Source organism: Eschrichtius robustus, chromosome 1 (genome assembly GCF_028021215.1).
Source record: "Eschrichtius robustus isolate mEscRob2 chromosome 1, mEscRob2.pri, whole genome shotgun sequence".
Taxonomy (NCBI): domain Eukaryota; kingdom Metazoa; phylum Chordata; class Mammalia; order Artiodactyla; family Eschrichtiidae; genus Eschrichtius; species Eschrichtius robustus.
The window spans coordinates 163,003,722-163,030,483 of NC_090824.1; the positions used below are offsets into that span (position 1 = coordinate 163,003,722).

Consider the following 26,762-nt stretch of genomic DNA (forward strand, 5'->3'; position numbering starts at 1 on the left):
TCTGAGATCAAGGTGTCAGCAGAGTTGCTTTCTTCCGGAGCCTTTCTCCTGGCTCCAGATAGTAGTCTTCTCCCTGTATCTTCACATGGGCTTCCTTCTGTATGTGTCTGTGTCCAAATTTTCTTATACGGCTACCAGTCATGTTGGATTAGGACCCACCCTAATGACCTCATTTTAACTTAATTACCTCTGTGTCCCAATAAAGCCACATTCTGAGGTACTGGGGATTAAGACTTCAACATGTGAATTTGGCAGGGGACATAATTCAGCCCATAACACAAGGTAACCTTTTGAGAAAGTGCTTTGGATCTCATTACTATTCTCTATTTTAATAATAATAATAATAGTTAACATTTATTGAATTAAGTGCCATATACTGTTTCAAAGTGCTTTCCATTTATTCATTTAATTGTCACAACATCCTTAAGAAGTTGGTATTATTATTATTTTTTTTTTTTTCAAATGTATTAAGTGTATACTCTGTGCTCAGGGCTTTACATGAAATATTTCTTATTCCTCAAACTTCTGAGTCAATTTAATAGGCAGTTTTTTTTTTGTTTTTTGAAATTCACGTTCTTTTTATTTATTTATTTATGACTGTGTTGAGTCTTCGTTTCTGTGCGAGGGCTTTCTCCAGTTGCGGCAAGCGGGGGCCACTCTTCATCGCGGTGCGCGGGCCTCTCACCATCGCGGCCTCTCTTGTTGCGGAGCACAGGCTCCAGATGCGCAGGCTCAGTAATTGTGGCTCACGGGCCCAGTTGCTCCGTGGCATGTGGGATCTTCCCAGACCAGGGCTCGAACCCGTGTCCCCTGCATTGGCAGGCAGATTCTCAACCACTGCGCCACCAGGGAAGCCCCAAGAAGTTGGTATTATTAATTCCATTTTTACAGATGAGGAAACTAAGGCACTGCGAACTTAAGTAATTTGCCTACCTCTTCACAGCCAGTAAGAGGTAGATTCCAGATTGGAGCCCAGATAGTGCCGCTCTAGTGTACACTGCATATTTAACGTTGCTGGTTTCCCCCAGTGCTGCCTCCAACTTCGGGCACCAAAACTGTAGTGGTCAGGCTCTGGGTTCTCGCCTTTTCCCACCTTCATGTGTATTATGAATGAACCATCCCAAGACCGATTTCTGGCCACTCCAACCCGTTCCCACGTGGGTCCAGCTACCTGAAGTCAGGCTAATGATACTCTGGGGAGGGAGGAGGCATTCTTCGGGAGAATCATTTCTTTTGGGCTTCACACCAAAAATTTGAAGTAATTAACATGTCCTTGTTTCTGGTCTCAGTTGGAAGAGGAGTTGAAAGCAAGGATTGAAATGTGGGAACAGGAGCATTCAAAGGCATTTGTGGTGAATGGGCAGAAATTCATGGAGTATGTAACAGAACAGTGGGAGATGCACCGACTGGAGAAAGAGAGAGCCAAGCAGGAACGAGTAAGTGAACCCAGTTTGGGAGGAGGAGAAGATAGCATGAGTGAGCAGCCCAGAGTCTCTGCCAGGGCTCTAGGTTGGTTGAAGGAGTAGCTCATGGCAGCTCTTTTTAGCTCTGGGTGCAGAGACTTGCGCTAGATTTCTGGCCCTGCCTCTGCCCCCATCCCAGACCTGTTCTCCTTCTGGGATTTGTCACTCTTGCTTCTGACTTTCACATAGCAACTAAAGAACAAGAAGCAAACTGAGACAGAGATGCTCTATGGCAGTACTCCGCGAACACCCAACAAGCGGCGAGGACTGGCACCTGGCACACCGGGCAAAGTGCGCAAGGTAAACATGAGGCTGCATGAACTGCCATGTCTGAGGCATTTTTGAGGCTAGGGCTCTGCCCATCTCTTGCCTTCTGTCCTGCAGAGATGGGAAAGAGTTTTTCTAGCCTTCCAGGTTGAGTCCATTTGACAGTGTGAATGCAATTCCGCAGTTCAATCCTGAGTAGGGACTTGACAGTGACAGTCAAGGAGTGGCCAGCTTTGATGTGTGCCAGTTGTTGAGTCCCAGATTAAACTCGGGGGCCAGCAGCTGCCAACATTCTGTAATGATGAGAACCTTCAGAGGTTCATTCTGTAATTCCAACAAGTGACCATGGCACTACGTGAAAGAAGACTTTCATGCTTGGCAAATGGAATACCTAATACTCCTTAATCTCTAGAGCAGGAAATCAGGGAGTTCTTCCTTCCTTCCTTCTTTCTTTCTTTCTTCCTTTGTTTTTTTTAAACCGTTTCTTTAATAAATGAAGTGGAGCATTATTTTCCTCTTCCCTTGCAACTCATTTTATAACACATAAAATGTTTTAAAAATCACCTGTAATGTAACTCCAGGAGAACCAATGAGAATATTTGGTGTTTTTCCTGCTTCTGTAAAAAGCTTTTTAAAATAGTGTATTTTCACAAAATAGAGATCACATATAATTTTGATTTCTGCTTTTTCCCTAGTTGGTATTGGTTGTGATTTTTTTTTTTCATAGCATCAAACTTTCTTCAAATAACATGCTCATTCTTAGCTATATATTCTATTCTTTTGATATAGTGTCATTTACTAAACTAGTTCCCTATTGTTTGATATTAGGTAGTTAATTTTTTATTAGGAAAATAATGTGACGAAATTTTAAAAACGTGTTATAAAATCCTAGAAAGGTTTGGGGTTTTTTTTGGCTCTGTTGGGTCTTTGTTGCTGCGCGTGGGCTTTCTCTTGTTGCGGTGAGCAGGGGCTACTCTTCATTGCGGTGCGCGGGCTTCTCATTGTGGTGGCTTCTCTTCTTGCAGAGCATGGGCCCTAGGCGTGCAGGCTTCAGTAGTTGCGACACGTGGGCTCAGTAGTTGTGGCACACGGGCTTAGTTGGTCCGCGGCATGTGGGATCTTCCCGGACCAGGGATTGAACCCGTGTCCCCTGCATTGGCAGGCAGATCCTTAACCACTGCGCCACCAGGGAAGTCCGAAAGGTTTGTTTTCATTAAAAGTTTGAAAATCTCTCTATTAGATGCTGAGAACACAAAGATTAAGTGATACGGCCCATGATCTCAAGAGTGCTGCATCCAAACATTTCTCAAGTGCTGGCTGCACTAATCATTCAGTCTGTGATACCAAAGCAGTTATAACAATTTACGCTTCCAGTGACAGTGCCTAAGTGCTACGCTGGCTCCAATCTTTGCCAACATGTGATATTTTCAGACTTTACAGTTTTTGCCCATCTGATGGGTGTGAAGTAATGTCTCATTATAATTTTAGTTTGCATTTTCCTAATTACTAATGAAGTTGAACCTTTTGACATGTTCATTAGCCTTCTGGATGTCCTATTCTGAGACAGTTTTTCTGTTGGAACATTTGTTTCTTTCTTGCAAATTTTATAGGAATTCTTTGTATGTTCTGGATGCTACTTCCTTGTCAGTTGTGTTACAATAGCTTTTCCCAGCATTTGTGTGTGTCTTCTGTAGCTTGTCTTTTTTGTTGTTGTTGTGCCGGGTCTTAGTTGTGGCAGGTGGGCTCCTTAGTTGTGGCATGCGAACTCTTAGTTGCGGCATGCATGTGGGATCTAGTTCCCTGACCAGGGATCGAACCCAGGCCCCCTGCACTGGTAGCTCAGAGTCTTAACCACTGCGCCACCAGGGAAGTCCCTGTAGCTTGTCTTTTTACTCTTTATGGTGTTTTGTTGATGAACGAAAAGTTCTTAATATCAATATAGTAAAAATGTTTTCAATCTGTTTTCTTAATGGCTTGTACTTGCAAATAACCTACCCAGGACCTGAGGCACACAGATATTTTCCTGTGTTGTATTTCCTAGTTTGTGTCTTGTATTTGAATAGTCTTGCTATCCCATTTAATGTTTTTAATCCACCTAGAGTTTTTCCAATTAAAGAAAAAGCTTACAGCTTTATTGAATAAAGTAGACACATAATATTTAAAGTGTACACGTTAATAAGCTGTGATATATGTATGCACCGTGAATCCCTCACCACAATCAAGACAGTGAACATACCCATCACACCCAAAGTTTCCTTTTGCCCCTTTGTTTTCTTTTTGCTTCCCTTACCACCCATTTCCCTCCCCCCACCCACTTCCCACTAGCTCCTGGCAACTGCAGCTTTGCTCTGTTAGTTTGCATTTTCTAACATTTTATATAAATAGAATCATACAGTATGTATACTTCTGTGTCTGACTTTTTTCATCTGTTGTTGCATGTATCAGTAGGTTACCTCTTTTTATTGTTGAACAGTATTCCATTGGACGTATATACCACAGTTTGCTTATCTAGTTGCCTGTGTTGATGGATATTTGGCTTAATTCTAGTTTTCTGGCTGCTACACATAAAGCTGCTATAAATATTTATATGTAAGTCTTTGTATGGATATATGCTTTCATTTCTCTTGGGTAAATACCCAAGAATGATATGGCTGGGTCTTATGATAGTTGTCCGTTTAACTTTTGGAAACAAAATGGTTGTCCCATTTTACAATTCCATCTGCTGGATGGAACACTGAACGCTTTTCACAGGTGTCCTCAAAGCTCTTCACCATGAAAACAATCTTAGACTACTTCCCATCCTCACTCTCTGTAGTGTAAGGATGGGCTGCTAAGCATGTCATCTCACATCAGTAATCTCTGTTCTTCTCCTTAGCTGAACACTACCACTGTGTCCAATGCTACGGCCAACAGCAGCATTCGGCCTGTCTTTTCGGGGACAGTCTGCCGCTCCCCTGTGTCTCGCCTTCCACCTTCTGGCAGCAAGGTTAGTATGCTCTGTGTACAAGCACATCCCCGACACTGCCCCAACCTATGTACTCCGGGGACTGCTGGGAGGTGGAGAGATTGAATACTATCCTCTGGACTGAGAAGGAACTTTGAGGCCGAAAAACAAAGCAGGCAGCTTCATAAAGCGCAATTATGAAGTTTATTGTGGGTAACTTGCATACAGGCAGAATCGGGCAGACGGTGACCCAGAGGCATTTGCAGCTGCACTCAAGCACGAAAGAGATACGGGGTGGGGGGGGGATTTAAGGGGGCCAAAGCTAAAAATAGAATCTGACTACTAGGGAGAAGCACATCTGTAGTGACAGGAACTGGGTGGTTTTCCTCCCCCCAGGGTCTCAAGACCATTAATCGTCTACATCAGCAAAAGGCATTCTTCCAGTTTTCTTATCAGATGAAGGCAAGGGTCAAAGTTGATAGGGAACTTATCTGGCTTGGCCTCATTCCTTGTAAGCTGAAGCTCAGTCTTGCAGGAAGGGGAGGGGATGGGACTGCAGGCCTAAGATGGAGCTGACAAAAAGGAGTCAGTATGGTTCAGCCATACAGGGCCCCACCTAACTTGTTCCACTTTCTAAGATCCCTGGATTCGGTTATCATTGAGATGCTGAAAGTTGACAGATGTAAGCTAGCTAATCTGTCAAAAACTAAATGAGAGAAGAGAATGGTCATTTTGAGCCCCATCCGGTATCAAGGGAAGCACTGGGATGTGACTGGGAAACTGAAGAGTCTCCATAGGCTCAGTTCAAAGCCTGGTCTTCAGTTGCTACTGAGCAAGGTCCTTGCATGTGGGTCCAGCCCAGTGACACTGGACAACTAGATGCAGATAGGTACTCTCACCCAAGGAGGGAGTGAGGAGTGCGTGCTAAAATGTGTTCAGTCTTTCAGGTATTTTACAGACTATGCTCAAGATAAGGGTTCTGCAGATCATTAAGAATTTGTATGTTTTTAAACCAAAAGTAGGGACTTCCCTGGTGGTCCAGTGGTTGGGACTCCATGCTTCCAATGCGGGGGGCGTGGGTTTGATCCCTGGCTGGGGAGTAAGATCCCGCATGCCGTGCGGCGTGGCCAAAAGATAAAAATTTAAAAAATAAAATAAGCCAGAAGTATAGGATTACAGACACACGAATAATATAAAGATGGTATCAGCCTTTGATAATTTGTGTGTGTGGTCATTATAAGGATGATACATTGGTCGATCTTTCTTTTCTCTACAGCCAGTCACCACTTCCACCTGTTCGGGGAAAAAAACACCCCGTGGCATCAAGCATGGAGCCAACAAGGAGAACCTGGAGCTCAATGGTAGCATCTTCAGCGGTGGGTACCCTGCCTCGGCCCCCCCACGGCGCAACTTCAGCATTAATTCTGTTGCCAGCACCTATTCTGAGTTTGCGGTAATTCACCTTTTCTAATATCTACCAGTCCCTGGGGAGCACACAGTTGGGGCAGAGTGGGTATCTTCCCAAGGGCACCCAGGCTATTAGTTAGGACAGTTCTTTGGAGGCTGAGAATCCCTTTCCTGACTTGACCATGGCACATGAGGTGGGGGTGGTTTAAGGGTGGTATATAGGAAGAAAGATGGCAGCAGCAAGCAGACATTTAACCTGGATCCTTCTGCTTAAGAAATACCATTCCCTGGCTGCAGGAGGTGAACCTTCTAATCACTGCCCTGGTGCTCTCTTGGTGGAGTTCTTGGTAATTGTCTCAATTCTTTGTTCTTAGAAGGATCCGTCCCTCTCTGACAGCTCCACTGTTGGGCTTCAGGTCTGTATGGCAACCCCTGCATGTCCCATGTCCCTTTTCCAGACTGATCTGTCATCTGCTGGCTTCATTCCCATCTGGGCACAGGGCTACACTAACCAATAATCTCAGCTGTACTATCATAAAACCTTTTTTTAACAAAGGAAGCAGGAATTCCTAATACGGACTTCAGAAATAATAAATATCTGGCTTAACTTCCCAACAGACTGACTAACCTGCCAATTAACTTGTTCAGACTTGAATTGGATTCTCAGCCCCATCTAAAGTCAGGCAAAGTTTTTTTATCATGTTATTTCACAACAGAAAACTTTCACCCTCCCCAGTTGTGACATTAAAGGCCTCCAATGTGCTGCAAGGAATAGAGGCCCCACCACGTGGGGAGGGGAGCCCCAGCTGTGTGCTGCCTATGAGGTTCTTGGCCTGTGTGCTGATTATTTCCTGGAGTATATGTCTTACTAACCCCTCAGAGCTGAATTGCCAACTTTCTGTCTACTCTGAGCTAGCCAATGCTCATTTCTTGCCTTTGCCTATTTTCTACCACATTGAGCTGCTAAAGCATATATGAGGCACTGGAAGAAAGTAATTTTTTCCCACAATGCTCTTCAGCTCCTAGTAACGTACTCCACATTTACCAACACTTAACTGCAGTGCCCTTTCCTTAACAATGTGTGTTCTCTCTTCCCTCAGTATCTAACTGTTGAGAGGTGAGCCTGCCCCTCACCCTTGTGGGGGATACTGAGTTAAAGCCTAGGGCATCGACTCTCTTGCTGCAGTGATGGAGAATGTGACAGCTGCCCAAGGCTATCGTTCATTTTGAGCACTGAAGCTAGCTTTATATTCTTCTACTTTTGTCAAGTTACTTGACAGGGGTGGTTCTACCTATAGAAGGTGGGTATTTGTCACTCTGGCTAGCTGATTGCTGGACAGAGTCCAGCTTTCTCTTTTGTTTGCTCAGCCAAGCCCGCTTCATCCACTTGCTGCTTACATATATCTGTTTCTCTCTGGCTAGGCCGAGGGAGATTCTTCTGGTTTTGGTTGCTATGGCTGGTAGACTCCACCAGGCAGCACTGAAGCCAGTAGACTAACCTCTACTAACATCTGTCCTTTCTCAGTGGTCATTACTGCTCTGTCTTCTGCTTCTATACCATGTGCTCCAGCATGAGATCAGATCACCAGCAGGTTACAAGGCCCTCAGCCCCAGGGATTGGTAGATATATGTTCTGGCCCATTGTTTCCTAAAGGGCTCAAAAGACCAAAGCTTGTTGCCTACCTAGCTTGACAACTCAGAGAGTACTTTGTGAAGTATAAAGGATTTCTCTTCTGTGAGGTTTTAATAGAATGGACTGGCTGAGGAAAGGGATCAAGGGGCATATGTGCACATGCTTAATCTGTGACTAAGGTGTTCAGAGTCCCTCCCCTTTTGTTCCTAACACAGCCTGTGCTGGGCTAGGGACCACCATCTTAGAGAAACAGCCCTCAGAGGGCTGTATGCTGACACTCACCCGTGCTTACAAGGGCAGGGCATGCATGAGAGGGGACAGTAATGCCACTGATGTTATTTATTTTTCAACAGCGAGAACTTTCAAAGGCTTCCAAATCTGATGCTACTTCTCGAATCCTCAATTCAACCAACATCCAGTCCTGAGAAGCCCTGACCAGTCATCCAGCTGAGGTTTCCTATGCCCTGTGCCTAATTATACAGGGGTGGCTTTAATGTTTCTTCAGTTTAGATGCGCTTGAAAGCCTGGACAGGTTCCATTACCATGGGCCTAACTTACAGAAGTGAATGAGTTACAGATGAGAGTCCATCATAAGCTTAGTACGTCCTTAGACACTTGGTTTTATTTTGACTCAAGAAATACATTAAAACATAGTTCATAGCAGTAAGTGTAAATTTTAGCATATGGAACCTAATTTCTTTTCCTACCCCATAATTGTACTTGCTAAAGCATGATCAAGGGCTTGTTTTACTTCACCATTGTGTAGTTTAATGATTGACTATGCCCAAGCTTGGGGTATGGGACATGAAGCAGTTTTGGGCTTGTACACTTATAATTAGCAATTAACGTCTTTTTTGTTTAGGGATGTTCAGTTAATGCTATAGCTTCAATAGCTTTGCTCTCACCTAAAGGCCTGTCCCCACCACACAGGACAGCCTTCCTCCTGATGAAGATGTCTGTGTGTCAGAAGTTAGGATGGCCCAACTCACTGCCAAAGAGGTGACAGGGAGGCTGGGAGCACCTTTGTTAAATTGTGTACAGTTTTGTTATATAGGCCAGTGCTGTGGGGGTGTGTGTGTGAACACACGTACTTGTCTGCACTCTGCTTCTTCAGTTTATCTCTGGGTCCAGTTCCCCATCCCTGTGCGCCCTGTGCCTGAGTTCCTCCACCCTCTGCACTTGCCAGCCAAGTTGGGAGGCTGTTTGGATGGGTTGGGCCGTTTCTGTCGTGGAGATCTGGAACTTTGCACATGTCAGTACTGGGGAGCTGTTCCTGCTGTAGCGTCCACGATGAGGCTCCTTCTTTACCTACCCTATGTATCAATCACTACTGTGCTCCCCAAAGCACTATTATTTATTCTCCGTCTGCCTGCACCAGTACTACTGTCAGCACAGTAAATGGTTCTTGGAAGCTTACCAGTGTGGATTTGGTCTGTGTCAGCCATGCTGTTTAGGCATACGTATAAATGTCCTGATTTTAAAATATAAATATTCTTAAAAATAAATTAAAATGTGTATACTTATATTTCAAAGATATATACTGTGGTGTGTGTTTTCGTTGTTCCCCATGTCACTTTTTGGTTGGTTTTTGTCTGTGGAAAATAGAAAGGACTAAAAGAAATACAAGAAATTTTTAGTCGGGAGTATGATTTTCACATTCTTTTGAGTGTTTGTAAATTAAGAACATCTCTTATTCTGAGAAAAAAGTTTTTTTGAGAGGAATAAAAAGCCTAAATCCTGATGTATAAAGAGGCTGAGGTACTATTAGGAAACTTCTGGTTTCATTGCTATGTACACGTCTTTGTATGGAGATATATTTTCTTTTGGCTAAATACCTAGGAGTGGAATAGCTGCATCATACATATGGTAGGTGTATGTTTAACTTTTTAAGAAACTGCCAAATGGTTTTCCAAAGCAGTTGGACTATCTTACATTCTCTTCAATAATGTGTAAGGGTTCCAATTTCTTTTCTTTTTTTTTTTTTTAATAAATTTATTTATTTATTTATTTTTGGCTGCGTTGGGTCTTCGTTGCTGCGCAAAGGCTTTTTCTAGTTGTGAGTGAGTGGGGACTACTCTTCATTGCAATGCGCGGGCTTCTCATTGTGGTGGCTTCTCTTGCTGTGGAGTGTGGGCTCTAGGTGTGCAGGCTTCAGCAGTTGCAGCACATGGGCTCAGTAGTTGTGGAGCGTGGGCTCTAGGTGTGCGGTCTTTAGTAGTTGCAGCACATGGGCTCAGTAGTTGTGGCTCGTGGGCTCTAGAGTGCAGACTCAGTAGCTGTGGCTCACAGGCTTAGTTGCTCCGCGGCATGTGGGATCTTCCCAGACCGGGGATCGAACCCGTGTCCCCTGCATTGGCAGGTGGATTCTTAACCACTGTGCCAACCAAGGAAGTCCCTGAAGGTTCCAATTTCTTCTATCTTTTCCAACACTTTGTATGGTCAGTCTTTATAATTTTAGCCATTTTAGTAGCTGTGAAATGGTATCTCATTGTGGTTGGAATTTTCACTTCCCTAATGACTAATGATGTTTAATATCTTTTTGTGTACTTTTTTGCCATCATTCTTATCTTCTTTGGTGAAGTACCTGTTTACTATTTTTGGCCATTTAAAAAATTGAATTGTATTTGTTTTTTATTTTTTTGGCTGTGCCCACGTGGCTTATGGGATCTTAGATCCTCAACCAGGGATCGAACCCAGGCCCTCAGCAGTGGAAGTGTGGAGTCCTTACCACTTGACTGCCAGGGAATTCCAAAGCTATGTTCTTACTGTTGAGTTTTGAGAGCTCTCTATATATGCTGCATACAAGTTCTTTTATCAGGTGTATGTTTTGCAAAGATCTTGTCCCCATCTGTGGCTTCTTTTTGTTTTCTTGAAGTATAATTGACATACATTATATTAATTTCAGGCTGCTTTAATTCTTTTAACAGTGTCACTGAAGAGCAGAGGTTTAATTTTGATGACATCCATTTGTTCTTTGGATTGTACTGCTGTTGCTCTAAGAAATCTTTACCTAACCCAAGATGATAAAGGTTTTCTCCTAGAAGTTTAAAGTTTTCAGTTTTACATTTACGTCTGATTCATTTTGGCTCTGTGTGTATCATCTATCTGTATGGCTCCAGGTATGGCTTTAAGTTCATTCTTTTTGCATACAGGTAGCCAGTTGTCCAGCACCATTAGCTGAAAAGCTAAACCTTCTCCACTGTACGTTTCTGTTCCACTAATCTATTTGTCCTAATGACAGTACTACCCTGTCTTAATTACTGAGGATTTATACAAATTCTTGAAATCAGGTAATGTTAGCTTTCCAACTTGGTGCTTTTAAACGTTATTTTTTGTCTGTTCTGCTTACTGTGCATTTCTGTAAGAGTTTTAGGAAAAAAGCTTGTCAATTTCTACCCAAAAATCTGGTAGGATTTTTATTGGCATTGCATTGAATCTGTGGACCACCTGAGGGAGAACTGACAACCCCCGAACAAGGCATATCTCTCCATTTATTTAGGTTTTCTTTAATTTCTCTCAGTATTTTGTAGGTCATGTTTACAGATCTTTCACATCTTTGTCAGATTTATCCCTAAGTATTTCATGTTTCTTGATGCTATTGTAAATGGTATTTTTTAATAAGAATTTCTTGTTGTTGCTTGGCTACATATAGCAGTTGATTTTTGTATATTGCTCTTGTATCCTGCAGCCTTGCTAAACTTATTAAAAGAAAAGTGAGAAAAAGAAATACATTCTTTACAGATGATTGGCTTTGTGTTGCAGCAAGCCTTTAATGCTTAGCCAGGCTGTTTACAACTCTGCCTTAGCTTTCAGTCTTGCTTGTGTGGAGCCTGAATGCTAGACAGAAATGAAAGCTTATTGTTTTCTCAGGCATTTCTGAGCAAATATCCAGCCCTGGGCATGTGTTATGCTTTGATTCCCCAGTATACTGTGGGACCTTTTAAAAGGCCTTTCTCCCTATCATCTCCTTTCCCAACCTCTTTCTTCCCAGATCTTTCCCTTGCCCAGGTTATTGCAGCCAATACTTGTGCCTTTAAATACTTTCAGCAAAAGCTGCCCAGCCCTGGGAACATTAAGTCTGGCAAAACAAAGGTGAGCTCTTGCACTGATCCTCCAGGGAGCTGCCAGATAGCCTGTAACCCACAACCACCATTCTGTGAGAACTGTTTTCCTCCCTCTGGTACTAGCAACCCACCCAAGCAACTTCCAGGAAATTTAACAGATCAGTGAGTGCCCTTATGTTCCCCCTTCATTTTTCACTTTTTCCCTTTTGGGAGTCGGATGTTAAAGACTAGGACATTCAAAAGTATCTGCATATATGGGGAAAATTAGAAAGTGACCATGATACCTAAGGAAAGGCTCAGAAAAGACAATATTACGTTTACACCTAAGGCTGATCCTTGGTACAGAGAGAGACAGCCTACGACAATTAAAAAAAAAAACAATGGCAAACCCTGGAAAAGGGGGAGAATCTGATTCCCGGAGTTACCATATTACCAGATTCAAATGTCCAGTGTTCAACAAAAAATTCACAAGGCATGCAAAGAAACATGAGAGTATGGCCCATTCAAAAGAAAATAAATCACCAGAATCTGTCCCTGAAAAAGACTTAATGGCAGCTATATTTATTAGACAAAGACTTGCAAACAATGGTCCTGGGGACTTCCCTGGTAATGCAGTGGTTAAGAATCCGCCTGCCAATGCAGGGGACATGGGTTCGAGCTCTGGTCCAGGAAGATCCCACATGCCACAGAGCAGCTAAGCCTGTGCGCCACAACTACTGAGCCCATGTGCCACAACTACTGAAGCCCACACGCCTAGAGCCCGTGCTCTGCAACAAAGAGAAGCCACTGCAGCCCGCGCACCACAATGAAGAGTAGCCCCTGCAAGTGGGGGCTTAATATTTATTTTTATATTAATATTTTATATAAATATTAATATTTAATATTAATTAAAAATAAATAAACCAGTGGCTCAGAGGAAATCACAGGGGAAATCAGAAAATAATTAGAATGAATGAAAAGAAAAACAAAACATACCAAAACTTATGGGATGCAGCAAAAGCAGTGCTAAGGGGAAATTATAGCTGTAAATGTTCACATTAAAAAAACAAAGATCTTAAGTCAGCCAGCTAACTTTCAACTTAAAAACTAGAAAAAGAACAAACTAAACCAAAAGCTAGCAGAAGGAAGAAAATAAAGATTACAGCAAAGATAAATGAAATTCGTATAGAAAAACAATAGAGAAAATCAGTGAAACCAAAAGTTGGTTCTTTGAAAAGATCAATGAAATGGATGAACTTTTAGCTAGATGGACTAAGGAAAAAAGACACAAGTCATTAAAATAAGAAATGAAAGCAAGGGGACTTCCCTGTTGGCTCAGTGGTTAAGAATCTGCTTGCCAATGCAGGGGACATGGGTTCAAGCCCTGGTCTGGGAAGATCCCACATGTCGCGGAGCAACTAAGCCTGTGTGCCACAACTACTGAGCCTGCACTCTAGAGCCCACGAGCCACAACTACTGAGCCTGCACACCTAGAGCCTGTGCTCCACAACGAGAAGCCACTGCAATGAGAAGCCCACCACCGCAGCAAAGAGTAGCCCCCTCACCTCAACTAGAGAAAGCCCCTGCGTGGCAACAGAAGACCCAACGCAGCCAAAAATAAAAATAAATAAATTTATATATAAAAAAAATGAAAGCAGGGACATTACTACTAATTCTACAGAAAGAAAAAAGGGTTTTAAAAGAGTACTATGGGGACTTCCCTGGTAGTACAGCAGTTAGGACTCCTTGCTCCCAGTGCAGGGGGCCTGGGTTCAATCCCTGGTCAGCAAACTAGATCCCGCATGCTGCAACTAAGACCTGGTGCAGCCAAATAATTTTTTTTTTTTTTTATAGAGAGTACTATGAGCAATTAATTGTACACCAACAAATCAGATTACCTGGGTGAAATGGACATGTTCCTAGAAACACAAAACCTATCAAGAGTAAATCACAAAGAAATAATCTGAATAGACCTATAACTAGTAAGGAGATAGAATCACTACTCAAGAATTTCCCAGGAAAGGGCTTCCCTGGTGGCACAGTGGTTAAGAATCCACCTGCCGATGCAGGGGACATGGGTTTGAGCCCTGGTCCGGGAAGATCCCACAGGCTGCGGAGCAACTAAGCCCATGTGCCACAACTGCTGAGCCTATGCTGTAGAGCCCTCAAGCCACAACTACCGAGCCCGCGTGCCTAGAGCCCATGATCCGCAACAAGAGAAACTACCACAATGAGAAGCCCACGCACCACAACAAAGAGTAGTCCCCACTCACCGCAACTAGAGAAAGCCCGCATGCAGCAACGAAGACCCAACACAGCCAAAAATAAATAAATAATTAAAAAAAAAAAAAAAAAAAAGAATTTCCCAAGAAAGAAAAGCCTTGGACTTAATGGCTTCACTGTGAATTCTACCAAATATTTAAAGAACTAACACCAGTCCTTCTCAAGTTTTTCCGAAATATTTCAGGGGAAGAAACACTTCCTAACTCATTCTGTGAGGCCAGCATAACTTTGATACCAAAGCCAGAAGACACTACAGGAAAACTACAGACCAATATCCCTTTTGAACATAGATGAAAAAATCCTCAGCAAAATACTAGCAAATAGAATTCAGCAACACTTGAAAAGGATTATACATCATGACCAAGTGAGATTTATTCCTGGAATACAAGGATGATCAACGTAACATGCTACATCAAAAAAATGAAGGAAAAAAAACACATGATCATCTCAACTGATGTAGAAAAAGCAAGATTCCGTGCCCTTTCGTGATTAAAAACACTCAATAAAATAGGAAAAGAAGGGAACTACTTCCACACAATAAAATCCGTATATGAAAATCCCACAGCAAACATTAATACTCAATGGCTTTTCCTCTAAAATCAGGAACAAGGCAAGGATGCCCACTTTCACCACTTTTATTCAACATAGTAATGGAAGTTCTAGTCAGAGCCATTAGGCTCTAAAAGAAATAAAAGGCATCCAAATTAGAAAGGAAGAAGTAAAAGTATCTCTGTTTGCAGACGAATGATCTTATATGTAGAAAATCCTAAAGACTACAAAAAAGCTGTTAGAACTAATAAATGACTTCAGCAAAGTAGCAGGATACAAAGTCAACACACAGTTGTATTTCTATACACAATGAACAATCCGAAAAGGAAATTACAAAAATGATTCCAGGGCTTCCCTGGTGGCACAGTGGTTAAGAATCCGCCTGCCAGTGCAGGGGCCCTGGGTTCGAGCCCTGGGCCAGGAAGATCCCACATGCCGCAGAGCCAACAAAGCCCGTGCGCCACAACTACTGAGCCTGCGCTCTAGAGCCCGTGAGCCACAACTACTGAAGCCCGCGCGCCTAGAGCTCCGCAACGAGAAGCCACCGCAATGAGAAGCCTGCGCACCACAACAAAGAGTAGCCCCAGCTCATTGCAACTAGAGAAAGCCCACATGCAGCAGCAAGGACCCAACGCAGCCAAAAATAAAATAAATTAATTTTAAAAAATGATTCCATATATAGTAGCATCAAAAAGAATAAAATACTTAGGAATTAACCAAGGAAGTGAAAGACATGTACAATGAAAACTACAAAACACTCCTGAAAGAAATTATAGACATAAATAAATGGAAACACATCCCATGATCATGGATTGGAAGACTTAATGTTGTTAAAATTGGACTTCCCTGGTGGTCCAGTGGTAAAGAACCCGCCTTTCAATGCAGGGGACAGAGGTTCTATCCCTGGTTGGGGAACTAAGATCTCACATGCCGCAGGGAAACTAAACCCGTATACCACAACTACTGAGCTCGTGCGCCTCAACGAGACAGCCCACGTGCCGCAAACTACAGAGCCCATGCGCTCTGGAGCCTGCACGCCAGAACTAGAGAGAGAAAATCCGCACGCTGCAACTAGAGAGAAGCCCAAGCGCCACAATGAAGAGCCCGCGCCACAATGGAGGATCCCGCATGCCTCAGTGAAGACCCCATGTGCCTCAACTGAGACCCGACACAGCCAAAAAAAAAAAAAATTAAAAAAAAATTGTTAAAATGTTATTAGTACCTAAAGCAATCTATAGATTCAGTGCAGTCCCTAAAATCTCAAGGACCTTTATGCAGAAATAGAAAAACACTACAACTCATATGGGATCTCAAGGGACCCCAACAGACAAAACAATTTTGAAAAAGACTAAAACTGGAGGACTCACACTTCCTGGTTTCAAAACCTACTACAAAGCTATAGTAATCACAACAGTATTGACATAAAAAGAGACAGACATATAGATCAATGAAATAGCCCAGAAATAAACCCTCGAATATACAATCAAATGATTCTTGACAATGGTGCCAAGGCCATTCAATGAGGAAAGGACAGTCTTTTCAACAAATGGTGCTGGGAAAACTGGATAACCACATGCAAAAGAATGAAGTTGGACTCTTACCTAACACTATATACAAAAATTAACTCAAAATGGATCAAGGACCAAAATATAAAACCTAAAACAATAAAATTCTTGGAAAACATAGGACAAAAGCTTCGTGACATTGGATTTGGTGATGATTTCTTGGATATGACACCAAAAGCATAGGCAACAAAAGAAAAAATAGACAAATTGGACTTCATGAAAATTAAAAAACTTTTTACATTAAGAGACAGTATCAACAAAGTAAAAAGGCAACCAACAGAATGGGAGAAAATATTTCCAAATCACTTATTTGATAAGGGATTAGTATCTAGAATGTATAGAGAACTCCTAAAACAACACACACACACACAAAACCAGATTCAAAAATGGGCAAAGGACTTGAATAGACATTTCTCCAAAAAAGATATGTGAATGGCCAATAAGCACATGAAAAGATGCTTAACATCACTAATTATTAGGGAAACGCAAATCAAAATTACAATGAGATACCACCTCACACCTATCAGGATGGCTACTGTCAAAAAAACAGAAAACAAAGTGTTCGGTGAGGATGTGGAGAAATTGGAACACTTGTGCACTATTGGTGGGATTGTAAAATGGGAAAGCCACTGTGGAAAACAGTATGTAGGCTCCTCAAAAAATTAAAAATAGAATTACCATATGACCCAGCAATTCCACTTTAGGGTATATATCGAAAAAAATTAAAAGCAGAGTCTCAAAGAGATGTTTGTAAACTCATGTTCATAGCAGCAGTATTCACAATAGCTAAAACATGAAAGCAACCCAAGTGTCCATCAACCAATGAATGGATAAACAAAATGTGGTATATACATACAATGGAATATTATTCAGGCCTAAAAAGGAAGGAAATTCTGCAATATGCTATAACATGGATGAACCTCGAGAACATTATGCTAAGTGAAATAAAACAATATTTATCTTATAAAAAGATAAATACTGTATGATTCCACTTATATTAGGTACGTAGGGTAGTCAAGAGCACAAAGACAGACACAAGGTATAATGATGGTTGCCAGGGGCTGGGGAGAACAGGGAGTTATTGTTTAATAACTGTAGAGTTTCAGATTTACAAGATGAAAAGAGATGGGAATGGATGGTGGTGATGGCTACACAACAATGTGAATGTATTTAATACCACTTAAAAATGATTAAGATAGTAAATTTTTTGTTATGTGTATTTTAACTCAATAAGAAAAAAGAAACAAATTCCTATCAGTAAGAGACTATAGCGCTTCCCTGGTGGCGCAGTGGTTGAGAATCTGCCTGCCAATGCAGAGGACACGGGTTCGGGCCCTGGTCTGGGAAGATCCCACATGCCGAAGAGCAGCTAGGCTCGTGAGCCACAATTACTGAGCCTGCGCATCTGGAGCCTGTGCTCCGCAACAAGAGAAGCCGTGATAGTGAGAGGCCCGCGCATCACGATGAAGAGTGGCCCCCACTTGCCGCAACTGGAGAAAGCCCTTGCACAGAAACGAAGACCCAGCACAGCCATATATAAATAAATAAATAAAAATAAATAATTAAAAAAAAAAAGTGAATGGGAAAATTCCTCTAAAAAAAAAAAAAAGAGAATATATAACTTGAGGTATAACTCATACAATGGAATACCATATAACAATAAAAATGAATCAACTGCACGACACCACAGATGAATCACACAGTGCTGATGAAAAAACAAGACATAAAAGAACATACACAGAATGATTCTATTTACCTAAAGTTCAAAAGCAGGCAAATTATATTGTATAAAGATGCATACAAGGAATGGTATGAGTCAAAATGAAAACAGGTGTATGAATAACAAAATAAGATGACCTCTAGTGGTTCCCAATCTTAGCACTACCTCCAAATCACAGGGGTGGGGTGGGGTGTGGCAGCCTAAAAAATCTGCCCGCATCTAGGTTCCACACCCCTAAGTTCTGATTTCAAATCTCCAGGTGTTTGTTTCTTTTCTTTTCTTTTTTGGGCCACACTGTGCCACGCGGCTTGTGTGATCTTAGTTCCCAGGCCGGGGACTGAACCCGCGCCCTAGGCAGTGAAAGCGCAGAGTCCTAACCACTGGACCGCCAGGGAGTTCCCTCCAGGTGTTTCTAATGTGAAGACAAAGTTGAGGATGCTGCCTGCTCTAAGGTGGAGCAAGAGGGCTGTGATAGGGAAGGCCAGATGTGGGGCCTCTGGGGTGCTGGCAATGGTCTTCCTTGACCTGGGGGGAGTTTCACAGGTGTTAGCTTCATAATTTTTCACTCTACATTTATTTTATGCCCTTATCTATACATGTCAGCTCTTCTCTTTTTCCACAGCGTACACGTAGGTGTTCCAGGGCCCACAGCTCACGGTCCTTACTTGGAGTTGCTTATCTACAAAGTACTTCACACGGCAGGGCCGATCCAAGCTGGTCGTGTCTTTGTGGCCAAGCTGTCCATATTTACCTAAAGTGAAATAAGCTGCTTTGCCATCCTCTCCAGTGGGCCTTGTGGCTTTTCCCCTCCAGGAAGGAAAAACAGCCCACTGACTGAAGTGCTGGGCTTAAGCCACCACTCTGCTGGTGTCTGCTCCATGAATTCAGGAGACCAGCACCACAGAGCCTCCAGGACCAGGCAATTCCACAGGTCCCCAAGAGGCAAGATGCTCCTCCAGGCTCCCCACTCCTAAGCTCAGATGTTCAGAGCAGAGATTTTATTTTATCTTTTTCTCTACCCAGTGCCAGACCAAAAGATGTTTCATGACTGCTGGCTAAATATTCCCTTAAGACAAATACTTTTTCAGAAAGGTAGATGGGAAATACTGATATGTTGCCCTATTTCTCTCTTGTCTGGTCTCTGCCCCTCTGAGTGTGCCTATATCTGTCCCAGAGAAGGGAGTAGACAGCTTTTCAGTCCCAATGGTCAGGCCGAGGCCCCTGCTTCCACTTCTCTGCATGGCTGTTGTCACCTGCCCTCTACTCCCAGGTATTTCCTCCCCTTGGTTTAAGTGTCACAAAAGCAAACCTTTTACTTACCCCAGCCCCAGGTGTAGAGCTCCCCCATTCCTGCAACCAAAGGACAGCAAAAGGACAGTAAGGGGCTGACACCACTGCTCTTTGACTAGGCATTTGTCCAGCTCGGCCTGCCAGCATGTTATGGTCACCATGAGACTTACTTGGCGTAGCAAAACATATCCTCTCTCTCTTTAACAACCGTCTAGTTGCATTTGGGGTGATAAAGGATCCAAACTGAAAAAGCTCACCTCCCTATATGGGGACTGATTGGCCTGCAACTCACAGCTGCTGAGTTTAGGACAGCCCTGCTGTCACATGAAAGGCTGGCAACACTAGCCTCCCTCCAGAAGGAAGAACCTTCGGGGCCTGACAGGCTGGGGAGCCACTGTTAAAGCCCCGTGGGAGTGTACTGAGTGGGGCAGCTACTCAGTACATGTCAAAGACGCTTAATTAAAATGGTAGTTTTTTAGGTGACCACACCCTTTTCTGCAGCCACCAGCTAGAGAGTGGGGTGGAGGGACCTCCTGCTCCATCCTGAACCAGCCTACCCAGCCCCACTCACTTGTCACCACTGCTGTGTGCCGGGATCCACAGCTGGCCTTGACTGCATCTGAGCCCAGGGGGAGGTCCAATAAAGCCGGGAAGGGCTGGACAGCTATGAAGGGGGTGGGGGCTCCATCCTCACCCCCGGCTACTCTCTTCACTTCAGAACCATCTTCATTCAGTCCTGAGGCTTCAGAGAAGTAATAAGAGTGATGATGATAATGATGCTGAACACTCACTGAGCGCTGATCTAAACCTCATTCATATACTGACTCACTCACTACAACCGCTGACACACTTGCTCTAGCTCCAAAGCCATCGCTCCCAACCCCACATTCCCTGGGAAGTGCTGGAGTTGACAGGTTTGTGGGGCATGTAGTGCTGACACTGGCATCAGCCTTGCCGTGCTCCCTCTCATAAGGGGCTCAGAGTCCTTCGTTGTGTCCTGGGGTCCCAAGGATGTCACATACCCTTTTGAGCACTGTAGCTCTCAGGCCAACAATATGGCCAGGAGTCAGGAATGACAGAAACGTGTGGAAATCAAGAATTGACCCTCACCAACAGACTTGTGGTTGCCAAGGAGGAGAGGGGTGGGGGAGGGATGGATTGGGAGTTTGGGATTAGCAGATGTCAACTATTATATATAGACTGGATAAACAACAAGATCCTACTGTGTAGCACAGGGAACTGTATTCAATATGCTGTGATAAACCATAATGGAAAAGAATATATATATATATGTATAACTGAATCATTTTGCCATACAGCAGAAATTAACACAACATAAATCAACTATACTTCAATAAAATATATCAAAAAAAAAGAATTGACTCTCACCTTCTGAGGTTGTCTTTCCATCCTCTGCCACGCTCTTGGTGGGCAGGGCCAGCTGCCCTGATTCATTCCAGCCCCAGATATAAATATCCCCAGCCTCTGAAAGAGAGATAAAGGGGCCCCATTAACAGACTGTGATCGCCCCCTCCACCTCCTAAGCATGTGCAACCATCTAGACTCCACTACACCCCACTAGCTCCCTAGAGACAACTCCTGCCTGCCCTGCCCAAGTCAGCACTCCAGGCAAAGTGCTTCCCTCAGGCCCCAGCAGCTTCCTTGTCTCAACAGGGCCCCTTCCCCCTTAAGTGCCTTCAGGTCACCCTATTCTTAAAGGAAGTCTCTTGCTGGCTCTTCCTCTCCACTTTCACTTTTTCCTTTTGTTGTTAAATTGCACCCCTCACTCACCCCGCATGAGTTTGGAAATGTGGCCCTGGAAGTTCCCCAGTGGTCTTTTTTTCACATCCACTGAGCCCAGGCCCCTTTCGTCAGCCCTACCTGCCACCGGTCCTGCTGAAGGCCTTTTAAAAAACTTGTTTTGGGCTTCCCTGGTGGCGCAGTGGTTGAGGGTCTGCCTGCTAATGCAGGGAGCACGGGTTCGAGCCCTGGTCTGGGAGGATCCCGCATGCCGCGGAGCGGCTGGGCCCATGAGCCACAATTACTGAGCTTGCGCATCTGGAGCCTGTGCTCTGCAACAGGAGAGGCCGTGATGGTGAGGGGCCCGCGCACCGCGATGAAGAGTGGCCCCACTTGCCGCAACTGGAGAAAGCCCTTGCACGGAAACGAAGACCCAACACAGCCAAAAATAAATAAATAAATAAATAAATAATTCTGCTAAAAAAAAAAAACAAAAAACAAAAAACCTTCCACCTTCCCCCACCTCTGTCCTGCTCATCTTAATCTCAACCACCATCAGCTCTTTCCTAGACAACAAGAACCTTTTAAAAAAAACAAAACTTGTTTTAACTGAGGTGGTATTGGTTTATAACATAAGTTTCATGTGTACAGCATTATATTTTGACTTCTGTATGCACTACAGTGTGCTTATCACCAAGAGGTTAGTTTTCATCCGTCACCATCCAGCCAACCCCCTTTACCCATTGCACCCTCCCCCTCCCCCGAAGGCCTCTGGAAGCTCTCACAGCACTGGAGTTGGTTGATTGGAGCAACAGCCCTATGCTAAAAATTCACTAACAGCAGTGGCTAATTTTCATCAAGTGCTTATTCTGTGCCACTGTTCTAAGCACAATATCCCCATTTTATTCAAGAGAAAACTTGAGGCACAGAGAGGTTAGGTCCTCTGCCCAAGATCACAAGGGGCAGGGTGATGATTTGAACCTGGGAGGTCCAGTCTGAAGCATCCGTGCTCCAACCACGCAACACCAAGGCCTCAAATGCCTTTTGGACCTTAGTGCGAGACTTCCCATTGGGCTCACCTTCCAGCCCTCTCTTCTCTTCCCTCCAGCCCAGTCATTCTCAAGCCTGGCTGCTGACCCAGGCCCATTACATGTGAATATGGACGGGACAGTACAGGCATAGGTAGTTTTTAAAGACCCCTGGTGAAACCATGCCCCATAGAGTTAACAGAAGCTGATAACTAATAGAAATTCCTGAACTTCTCTTACAGAACAACAGATGAGGGAACAGCCTGTTAAAACCCCTTTGCTTGTTAAGTGCCTTCATTGATTAAGTTCACTTTCGTTATTTTTCTTTTTTTCTCTTTAATCGCATACCTTCCCAGCTTCATGCAACTCAGTTGTTTCACAGGAACTTGGAGTCAGCTCCTGCCCAATGAAAGCCAGCTGGGGACTAGTTGGGGCCACTGACCCTAAAACTGGGCCTGTGCAGATGTCCAGTGGATGGCCTCTTGATGTCAGAGGGCTGGAAAACTCCACCCTCAGATCATGCTAAGCGCCTCCACTTTTTTTTTTTTTTTGGCCACACTGCGCGGCTTGTGGGATCTTAGTTCCCCAACCAGGGACTGAACCAGGGCCCCTGAAGTGAAAGCGCCGAGTCCTAACCACTGGACCGCCAGGGAGTTCCCAAAGCGCCTCCATTTTGAATATGCAGAAGCATGTGACCCAGATATGCCTGCTCAGAACACTGATTACCTCCCCTTCTTCCCTACCTCCAATCACCTTTCCCCACACCTAAGACCACCCTGCTTATCCCATAAACACCCCAACTCCCTTCAGGGAGGCAGATCTGAGACTTATTATTCTCCCATTTCCTCTCTTGGCTGCCTTGTGAACAAACTGTTTCTTGGCTGTAAACCTTGGCATCTCAGCGTCTGGCTTGCTGAGCATCAGGACCTGGTCGGTAACAATATAAGTGGCGGCCAGAGCCCCAAATGCAGATCCTTGCAAAGATCATTCGCTCCCAGCCGCACCCAACAGCCTAGAAATCAGCTGCACCTGGATCTCCTGCCAGAGTGGTGAACACAATCTCAAGTGAAACTCCTCATTCTGGTCCTGGGTCACCAGCCATGGCACCACCAGAGCTCACACTCACCATCATCATCCTCCCGGTGGGCATCCAAGTGTCCACTGTGTGCCACACATCACGGCCACCCGGGCAACTGCTGCCTTCTTTTTTTTTTCTCCTTAGCTCGGTTGCCCCTCACCCCTTCATTCTCCCTTGGGGAGTATTTTAGAAAGACAGCCCTGGCTGGAGGCAGACGGAGGGGAGGGGTAGTGAGACCAGTAACAGAAGACAGGAAACAATTGTAACAGTCCGGGTGCGAGTGGGTGATGGTGGCGGCAGAGGGGCTGAATCTGAGAGGCATTAGGGAGTCATGAATGACTGGGCTGGCTGATGTGGGAGGAGCCTGGGAGGAGGCCCGGCTAGGGCACCCATCAATCTGCGAGAGAAGGAGGAAGGTTTGGAGCCTACGAGACCTTGAGCTGGTTTTGGAAAAGCACTAGGTCACTCACCACTCACACACAGAGAGTGCCAGCCACCTGCGGCCACCTCAGCCATGGTTAGGCCCTGCAGCGCCTGCAGCAGCCTCGGCTCCGGCTCTGCCTCCAGAGTCCCGTGGCCCAGCTGTCCGTGCCTGAGCAAGGGAGACCCTAGTCAACTACAGTCACACCAATGGGTCTCCCTCCCCTTCCCTCCCCAATCACTCTCTCCTGCCCCCTGTATGCTCACCTCCCACTCCGAGCCACATTTACCCGCACCCCACCCCACCCCCACCCCCCGTCATCGCCACAAAAGCCCAGCCGGCCCACCTCACCTGCCCCCGCCCCAGGAGAACACCTGGCCCGCCGCGTCCAGCAGCAACGCGTGCTCAGCGCCCAGCTCCAGCCGGCGCGCCCGCAGTGTCGGGGCCAGAGGCCGGTAGAAGGGCGGCCGCGGGCTCACGTAGGCGCGAGCGCAGGGCAGCAGCGGCAGCGGCCCAGCCTGGGTCTCATCCCCGCCCGGTCCGTCTTCCCGCTCGGCCTCCGGCACGGTCTGGGCCCAGAGGGGCTCCCCGCGCAGCGCCGAACCGGGCGCCCAGGCCTGCAGTTCCGTCCCGGCCCCGGGTCCCGGCCCCGCCCGCAGCACCACCAGGAGCTCCTCCGACGCCCATGCGTCCCTGCAGCCGCCCACCGCTCCGATGGCGAAGCCAGACAGTTCCACCTGGCCTCCTCCACCTGCGGGGGGCGGAGAGCTGGCTGGGGAGGGGGCGGGACACGCACCCAGGGCTGGGGTCGGGATGGCGCCGGAAGGGGGGCGCTCACGGGTCACGAAGGCGGTGTAGCTCCAGCTCGCGCTCACGCGGCAGACATCGAGGCCCGCACCCGGCGCCCTCAGAGGCTCGGGGCTGTGTACCTGGCGCCCGCGCCCCGAGCCCAGCGCCTGCCCGAAGCCGCAGAAACCGAAGCCGAACCAGGCCCCGCGACGCTCCTCGGCCATGCCCGGCAGCGCCCTCTGCTGGCTGCGACCGGGCTGGGGCGGCCGGCGGGACGGAGGGTTAAGGCTAGAACTCGAAGAGATTCTTCCAGATGCCTTGCGGTACACTGAAGCTGCCTCACCTGTAAAATGGGGGAAATGCCATCCTCCTAACCACAGAGGCAGACGATGTGCATTCCACCAACATTTGCTGAGCGGGAGCCTTGGCTAAGTCCTGCCAGATTTAGGAAGATTCTGAGCTGTCTAGAGTGGGGCACTTTCCCTGCCTTCCCTTTTGACTCAAACAAGTTCGCTGTCCCACAAAGTGGGCACGAGGTATTTAAATGGCTTCTCTCTTAGGCGTTGGACTAGGATCTGAGTCCCTCCCCCTCCAAATTCCCAATGCCAGGCACATTATCCCATGTAATCTTGGGAACTAGAATTGCCCCCATTTGACAGCAGAGACTCCCAAAGAAAGTAACCCTTACACAATCACATAGCTTAGGACCGAGAGGGGCAGAAGGCTGAACTCAAGGCCCATAATTTCCACATACAGTGCTCTTCCCACCAGTGGAAGGCAGAGCATTTGAGAAACAATGCCCTGTACGGGTTAGGACCAGTTCCAGGGTTCACATGTTTGCCTCTGCAGCTAGCAGGGCCTGTGTCCTCAGCCAATTTACTTAAGCTCTCTCAATCCAATTCAATTTCTTCAGTTTCACAAAGCTGGGGAGTAGGGGAGGTGATGTTTGTACCTACCTTGTAGAATTGTTTGGAACAGATGCAAATAAAGGGTTCAAGTGTTGGCACCTACCATGGTAAGCACATGGTATCAGCTTATTAAGTCCAGTACTTAGAACTGATAAAAATGACCACTGGATTTTCAGGGAACTATATAAACACAATTTCAACTGGACCTTATCTAGTCACTTATTCGTTCCACATGCATTTATTGATCCCTTACTCTAAGTCATTGAGGACCGCTGTCTCCTTCCAAGGAGCTCACGCATAAATGGGGAGACAGATGCACAGTCGAGTGGCACGGTAAGGCCACTTTTTCCGTACAGCATGTTCGGCTTGATCAGAATTTCCCTGGCATTTTCAAGCCTGTGAAGTCAGGTCCTGGGTCTCTCCTTGACCCGGGCCTGGGCTCCTGCCCCTTCCGGGTCAAATCCCAGCCCTAGGAGGCCTCTGACCTTGATTTTGACCCTGTGCCCTCCACCCCCTCAGGCAGCTCCTTCCAATGGGCAGTCTTGAGGGAGGAGGAAAGGCCGGGGCGCAGGGCGGCCACCCAGGAACGAGGCTCCAGACAGCCCAAGACCTGGCTGGCAGCCGCAGGAAGGAAAGGTTTGAAGAGCCGCGCCCTGAGCGAGGCGCCCATTGGCTGCCGCCGCCTCCCCGGGGCCAATCACCGGAGAGAGTGGTGACGTCACCGCGCGGGGAGGACAGCCTTGGGACAAGCTCACCTCGGTTCGGGCGATCTCCGCCGCGGCCTGTCCAGTCCTACCTCGATCAAACAGGTCCCCAAGGCCTACGCTAGGCCGCTGCGGCCTCCGGCGGGGAGTGGGCGAAACCTTCGGTGGGCGTGGGCTCGTTGGGCCAGATGGTCCCGTCCTCCGCAGGCACGCGCGGGGCCGCGGAGTCAGTATTAGAAGCACTTGGGGGACGATAAGAAAGAACTGAGGGGTTGGCGACAAGGGACCCCAGTGACGGGCGCCGCCTGTCAGTCCTCTCAGTCTGGGATGGCGGCAGCTCGCTACTGGACACGCGCGGGTCTGAGGCCCTAGAAGCAGCACCCGCATTAGGCGGGTGCTGGGCAGCTTTTACCTTCCATTGGCTCGGGATCTGTCACTTACCTCCGTTAAGCCAATGAGAGTCAAGCTGGGCTTAGTCCGCTCTGCAGAGAGCGGAAGTAGGCTCTCAGGTACCACCCGCCCAAGCAGGTGGGGATGCCCGCAGCGGTCCAAGCTTAGCTCCAACCCCGCTCAGCTACTGAAGCTTCCCTCAGGGCTTTCCCACCCCCAGATCCCGAGCTCTGCCTGACTGGACGTCACTGAAAACTCTCAATACAAAGGCAGAAGTGGGCTTCCCTGGTGGCGCAGTGGTTAAGACTCCACCTGCCAATGCAGGGGACACGAGTTCAAGCCCCGGTCCAGGAAAATCCCACATGCGGCGGAGCAACTAAGCCCGTGCGCCACAACTACTAAGCCTGCACTCTAGAGCCCCCAAGCCACAACTACTGAGCCCATGTGCCTGGAGCCTGTGCTCCGCCACAAGAAAAGCCAACGCAATGAGAAGCCCACTCACTGCAACAAAGAGTAGCCCCCGTTAGCCCCCGTTCACTG

General features: G+C 46.2%; 2 protein-coding genes across 12 annotated transcripts in view; one reads left to right on the forward strand and one right to left on the reverse strand.

Annotated features, from left to right (window-relative positions):
- Positions 1-9,250, forward strand: part of PRC1 (protein regulator of cytokinesis 1) — a 29,633-nt gene extending 20,383 nt beyond the window's left edge. For 2 of the 6 annotated variants that reach the window (XM_068557953.1, XM_068557962.1), the window contains exons 10-15: positions 1,290-1,436; positions 1,653-1,763; positions 4,606-4,716; positions 5,951-6,127; positions 6,456-6,497; positions 8,068-9,250. In XM_068557953.1, coding sequence (XP_068414054.1) covers positions 1,290-1,436; positions 1,653-1,763; positions 4,606-4,716; positions 5,951-6,127; positions 6,456-6,497; positions 8,068-8,139 — 660 coding nt within the window. In that variant the 3' untranslated portion in view covers positions 8,140-9,250. The remainder of the gene's footprint in view (positions 1-1,289; positions 1,437-1,652; positions 1,764-4,605; positions 4,717-5,950; positions 6,128-6,455; positions 6,498-8,067) is intronic. The other 4 variants (XM_068557970.1, XM_068557979.1, XM_068557989.1 and 1 more) reach the window with 2 other exon arrangements.
- Positions 4,902-26,747, reverse strand: RCCD1 (RCC1 domain containing 1). 6 transcript variants are annotated; one of them, XM_068558010.1, is made up of 8 exons: positions 25,925-26,747; positions 23,783-24,563; positions 23,481-23,602; positions 20,554-20,649; positions 19,736-19,906; positions 19,195-19,224; positions 18,540-18,625; positions 4,902-5,246 (listed from the first exon to the last, which is right to left on the reverse strand). In XM_068558010.1, exons 1-8 carry the CDS (start codon positions 26,217-26,219, stop codon positions 5,127-5,129), a joined length of 1,701 nt encoding a protein of 566 aa, XP_068414111.1. In that variant the 5' UTR covers positions 26,220-26,747; the 3' UTR covers positions 4,902-5,126. The 6 variants fall into 6 exon arrangements, with proteins under 6 accessions (XP_068414111.1, XP_068414145.1, XP_068414136.1 ...); XM_068558035.1 differs by lacking the exon at positions 19,736-19,906 and adding an exon at positions 21,046-21,236 and having other exon boundaries at positions 5,172-5,246; XM_068558044.1 differs by lacking the exon at positions 19,736-19,906.
- Between the last annotated feature and the right edge of the window lie 15 nt (positions 26,748-26,762).